We start from the raw sequence: 6,000 nt of genomic DNA, 5'->3' as shown, positions 1-6,000 counted from the left end.
CTGCAATGCTAAGAATTTGCAAACAGGAGGAAAATTCCAGGCAGAATTATTTGGAAGCAATGTCTTCATTTTGCCCACACTCTACTCATAGCTATACTCCTCTAATCTAATCTATACTAATCCAAGATGGTTATCTTGAATAGCTGTCCATATACAATGGAGGCAGGTAATTTATTGTTTATTGTTGTTGTGTGTCTTAGGGTGATCCTAAGGCAATCCCTAAAGGCAAAGGTTCGCTGTCTTCCTCTGAGTCCTAGTCCAATGCTCAAACCACAGTGCCACACTGCTGTTCGATTTCTTGTTTAGAGAACAGAAAGGAAGAAAAGATGAGCAGTCCTGGGAGGACAAGGACAAGGCGATGTAGGAAGCATTTCATCCCTTAAACCTCCATGTGGAAAAGCAAATGTTTTACGAGATGAAGAGAAGAAATACAACAGGTCTATTTAGCAAACACATCCAAGGGTAGCCATGTTGACCATGAAGCAAAGTACAACAACTTCCAATCTCCCAAATGCCTTTATGGGGACAACCAAAATGCCCAAAATACATGATGAAAGCTTTCAAAGCTCCATTGGCTTCTTCATTAAGCAAAGGTGGATCTCAAAGGGAGGATCTTTTTTGATGTGAATGGAGTTTGGATTTTATTTCCTGGACTTTGATAAGATTCTTTGTTTCCCAAAGACCACACGGCCAAAAGGAATGGTCTCTGCCTGCATGGATATCCCTCCATACCATCTTTACTGCGAACAAGTATATCAACAATATCTTGACAAAATGTAGACCTGTAACTTTTGCATAGGCATATTTTTCTTTCTCCTGCATGATTTTAACACCTTTGTCTGATGAAGAAGCCGGTGGTAATTTGAAAGCTTGCATCATGTATTTGGTGCATTTTGGTTGGGCCCATAAAGGCATCACTGATTTGTGGATTTTGGTGATTGTTATACATATCTATAGCCTTCCAGGTGTTCTGGAAGTCAGCTCCCACAAACCTCAGCTGTCTTGGCCTATAGTATGGATTCTGGGAATTGAAGTCCAAAACACCCAGAAGGCCAGACTTTGGGAATCACTGATTTAGAGGCTAGAGAGCCAGGATGGCATAGTGGTTTGAATGTTGGGACAACTCTGGAGACCAGGGTTTGAATCCTGGGTCCAAAACACACTGCAGAAATAATCCAGTTTGAGACTGCTTTAACTGCCTTGGCTCAGTGCTCAATCCTGGGAACTGTAGTTTTGTGAGACATTGAGCCTTCTCTGTCAGAGGCAGCTTTGGTGCCACAACAAACTACAAATCCCAGAATTCCCTAAGGACTTAAAGACAATTCAAAACTGAAAGTTTCATCCATCCTTAATCTGAGCTATTGATCATTTTGTTTCAGGATATTTTTTTAAAAAAATAAAAATATTTTGGACCTAAAGAACAAAGGTAAGACTTGGGCAAGTCACACTCTCTCAGCCTCAGAGGATGGCAATAGCAAACTCCCTCTGAAGAACCTTGCCAAGGAAACAGACTTGGAGGCACACAAGACACAACACACAACAACAGTGGTTCCCCCAAACAGTGCCCTTTAAGAGATTTTGGACTTCATCTCCCATAATCCCAGGCTATTGGCCAATATGTCTGAGGCTTCTGGGAAATGAAGTCCAAAAAAGATCTCTTAAAGGGCACAGTTTGGGAACCACTGCTCATTAAACTGTGCCCTGGAAGCCTCAGCCATGTTGGCCAATAGCCTGGGAGTCTGGGAGCTGAAGTCCACAATCCCTTAAAGAGCACTGGCCTACTATTGAGGCCCGCCTCCCGCCTCTCAAAGGCTGATGGAAAGCTCCCTTCAGAGGAGGGTTCATTGTGGGAGGAGCCTGGGCGGGCCTGCCGCCCAATCAGAGGAGGAGGCGGGAAATTTGAAAGGAACAGGGCGGAAGATGGTGGAAGGGCCAGGCTGCAGGCTGAATGGCGAGAAGATCCGCGGCCGCGTAGCCCCGGGACAAGCCGTGAGGGGCCTGCGGGGGACCGCGCTTCAGGCGCCCCTTGGAGCCTCCTCCTCCTCCTCCTCCTCCTCGAATGGGGTTAGTTTGGACGCCTCTCATTAGGATCCAAAACTATACATCCCACAGCAGGGCAGATGCAGCCTCAGTACTATGGGATCCTTTAACTATCATGACTCAGTGCTATGGAATCCTGGGATCTGTAGTTTGTTGTGGCACCACAGCTCTCTCTCTCTTTCTCTGGCAGAGAAGGCTAAATGTCTCCCGAAACTACAATTCCCAGATTTTTTTTGTGCAGGGTAGATACCAGTTGATTCAGTGGACTTGCTCTTGATTGTGATTCATTGACTTTTGACTTATGGCAACCCTAATGCAAACCTGTCACAGGGTCTTCATCATGGCAAGTGTTACCATCCTCTGAGGCTGAGAGAGTGTGACTTGCCCCAGGTGGGTTTTTAGGCTCGAACAGGGAATGGAACCCTGATTTCCAGAGTCATGGTCCAGTGCTCAAACCACTACACCATGCTGGCTGTCACTAATGAGGAAAAGGGCACTTTGTGCATGCTCAGAGATGTGTACTTCATTGACCCCTTAGATACAAAGGGACTCTGCTACTATAGGGTTTGGCGCTGAGACCTGGCTGAAACTGAGGTGTTGGTGCCTGGCATAGGACTCTAGTGTGCAAACTCAGGGTTGGTTTATTTTTTTCCTCCTTTCTTTTTAGTCATTTCAGCACTGAGAAAGTGAAACAGGCACCACAGGCCAGGCAGGATAAGGGCAGTGATGGCAGGAAGCCTTAGGCAAGTGATGACAAGGAGGAAGTGCTGCATTGATCTGTTGTTGTTGTTGTGTGCCTTCCAGCCCTTTCAGTCTTATGGCTACCCTAAGGCAAACCTGTCACAGGCTTTTCATGGCAAGTGTCTTCAGCAGGGGCTTGCCAAGTTGCCATTGCCCTCCTCTGAGTCTGAGAGACAGTGACTTGCCCATGCCACCCATTCTTTTTGACACGTGTGCTTTTTCTTAGCCCTGCCTGTGCCTAGTTGCCTCTCCCACATATTATACAGCCACCATTTACAGTTGTTTCCTCCACAAACAGTTATGCCTGCCATAATTTTGTAAGTTCTTTGGTATTGGTTTCCTTTGGTCCATCCTTTACATCCTTTTGTTACAAGTTTTACCCTTGACTAATCCATGGATCATATCAAAATCCATAATTCTGGCCCCAAAACCTGCTCTTGATTTATACATGAGGTTAACTTACAGTCGAGTATATATGGTACTTCCTAATTTATAAATAAGTCAGCCCTACAGTCAGCCCTTCATATCCGTGGAGGTTCCATTTTGGAACCCCCCCCCCCCACAAATGTCAAATATTGTAGGACCTCAAGTCCCATTCCCAATGGCAGTATGACGTGCCTGTGGCTGCATTGGTGCATGTGCTACCAGTGAGGAGAATGAGACAGGGCCACCTGCTGGTGCTTGAATGTGTGGATAGCAAGACTGTGGCTAGAGAGGACTGATGTACAGGCATACCTCAGTTAACAAAGCCTCTGAGAACGAAGCTCCTTTTTACAAGGTCTTTTTATGGGAGCCTTGCCCAACCCACTGTTGATGCAAGAATTGAAATTATTTCTTAATATTAAATTGTTAATACTCAAAGAAACTTTAACTGAGACCAGAAGATTCTCTTTGTCTACTTTTTCAGCTGCTCCTGCAAATACATCCAATATAAGCAACTTATCTAAATTATACATGAAGCACAACTCCTGTATCTGTAGAGGATACATTTCTGGACTTCTCATGAAAATGTAAAACCACAGATAAAAGCAACCTTTATTGAAATGAATTACTTCTGGAGGAAGCTGACCATAGTGTCATGCTGGAAGACCTAGAGATTCCTAAAGAGAACACCTCTCTCGGCATTTTTAGGTCCTCAAGTATAACTCTGTGGTCAAATTTCACCAGGCACATACCATAGAATCTCACTGGAGGACCTAGATAATGCCTAAAGGAACATAATTTTCAGATGTAAGTAAAACTGCAGGTACTGATCCTGCAGACACTGTGTCCTGAACTTAACGTTTCTTTCATGGCTGTGCTGGAGTGATTTTTGCATTTAATGTGCTTTTTAAAGTTGTTGTGCTTTGCAAACTGTAAAATGGAAAAGTGGCATATGAATGCTTATACAAATTCCAGTTTTTGAAATTCTAGTGAGTTGATTCAATGGTATTTGCTCAGCAAGTATGATCCCAAAGGGGCCTTAATTCTGCTTGCATCTGACAGAGTGCATTCAGTTGCAATATTGTGATGTACTATTGAGCGGATCACATCAAAGATTTACACCATCCGTTCTGATGCAGGTGGCCCTGTTCCTGAAGCTTATAAGCTTATTTAAGGGTCTCTGGTTTATAAACATTCCTTGGTCGCCAATGTTGTTCATATGCTTGAATTTTGAAAGACATGACTGATTGGCACACGGTTGGTATGGCTGACCCTGTCATCGCATCTCCTGTCATCATGAGTTTAGACTGTTGGAGAGATTTCTGGCAGCCGTTTGTGGTTACCCCACCTCCTACAAAAGCACTTAAAAAGAAATAACCAGCGCAATCTCTAATATATTCCTGCTATTAACATAATAAATCAACCATAACGAGTCTGATTAATTTGAAGAGTTGGTATAGCTCGGGCAAACATCTAACACATGTAAGAAATAATGAGGAAAGTGTCCTCGAGTCACTTTGCCTAATTAGAAAGATAGCAAATTTTAAAATATAATGTATTATAAGAAAACCTATTATACAATATCTACCATAGAGTAACAGTCATTAGGACAAAAAAATACAGTTTGGGAGAAGATCACGTACAAAAATTGGCTCATAGAAAAGAAATTTTTTAACTGGGTGGACGGGCTTGTTTGTTTGCTTAAAAATGAACTAATGAGGCATGCTGTTGGTGGGATGCGCAGGACATGGGGGTATTTTCTTCTTGTTGTTTTTCATGTACACAGCATGCAATTTCTCTGTAAGTTTTGATCACTTCTGTTGCCAGCATAAAATTACTCTGTTGGGGCTTGTGGAACTTTATAGGGGAAAAGATGCTGGAATACAAATGAGTGGCTTGGGTTAATGAGCTGTGAAGATCCAAGGGCTGCCTTTCTGATTGGTGAGGTGGTTATATGGAAGGCTTTCTTCTCCCCCTCTCCCATCTTTGCTCAAGTACAGCCAAGGAAATTTCATTAGAGGCAACATAATCCTCAAAGTGCTCCAACGTGGGCCCATGGATGATATCCAGTATCTCTAGCTAGAAAATGCACTGACGGTTTCATATTATGATTTTCTAAACTGCTTATATAGTCATGCTTGGCCACAGTATTAAAATATCCACAGCAATATCATCCTTTTTATAGTCTGGCCTTTTAAAGAATAAATTACAGATGTTTTTAACTTAATCTGCCTTTGGAATAGTCTTGTATTGCCTTACCTCTAGGTCCCCAGTGTGTGCCTTGTGGGAACCAATGTGTCAGTGAACACTTTTTAACATGTACTGGAGTCCTTGCCTCTCTGGACAGGGGTGTGTGTGTGTGTGTGTGTGTAAATGATAAAATATAATAAAAATATATAATAAAAATAATTGGTGAGAAAAGCATGTTGCATAGCAAACTGTCAGCCTATATTGCTGTGTTTATTTCCAGTAATGCCACTGGGCCATGCTTTAGAAAATAAAAATGGGAAGGGAATCATTCTACAGCCAGTGTGGCATAGTGGTTTGAGTGTTGGACTAGGAGTCCGGAGACCAGGGTTCAATTCTCAGCTGGAGCATGAAACCTACTGGGTGTCCTTAGGCAAGTCACATGCTCTCAGCTTCAGTGGAACGCAGTGGGAAACCTTCTCTGAACAAAACTTGCCAAGAAAAACCCATGATAGGGTTGCCTTTGGGTCGCCATATGTCGGAAATGAGTTGAAAGCACACAACAATGACAACAAATAAGTCTAGAATGTTGTTTTGAAAAAAGCAAAG

General features: G+C 43.0%; 1 protein-coding gene across 2 annotated transcripts in view; it reads left to right on the top strand.

Moving 5' to 3' along the window:
* Window positions 1-1,805: 1,805 nt before the first annotated feature.
* The window catches only part of NEIL3 (nei like DNA glycosylase 3), a 35,093-nt gene continuing 30,898 nt past the window's right edge, over window positions 1,806-6,000 (top strand). For both annotated transcript variants that reach the window (XM_089526999.1, XM_089527000.1), the window contains exon 1: window positions 1,806-2,064. In XM_089526999.1, coding sequence (XP_089383125.1) covers window positions 1,816-2,064 — 249 coding nt within the window. In that variant the 5' untranslated portion in view covers window positions 1,806-1,815. The remainder of the gene's footprint in view (window positions 2,065-6,000) is intronic.

This window comes from Sceloporus occidentalis, unplaced genomic scaffold, assembly GCF_023333645.1.
Source record: "Sceloporus occidentalis isolate IW3139 unplaced genomic scaffold, rSceOcc1.0.p SCAF_5, whole genome shotgun sequence".
In the NCBI taxonomy this organism is placed as follows: domain Eukaryota; kingdom Metazoa; phylum Chordata; class Lepidosauria; order Squamata; family Phrynosomatidae; genus Sceloporus; species Sceloporus occidentalis.
The sequence above is the reverse complement of the archived record's forward strand: the minus strand, read 5'-3'. Positions and strand labels throughout refer to the sequence as shown.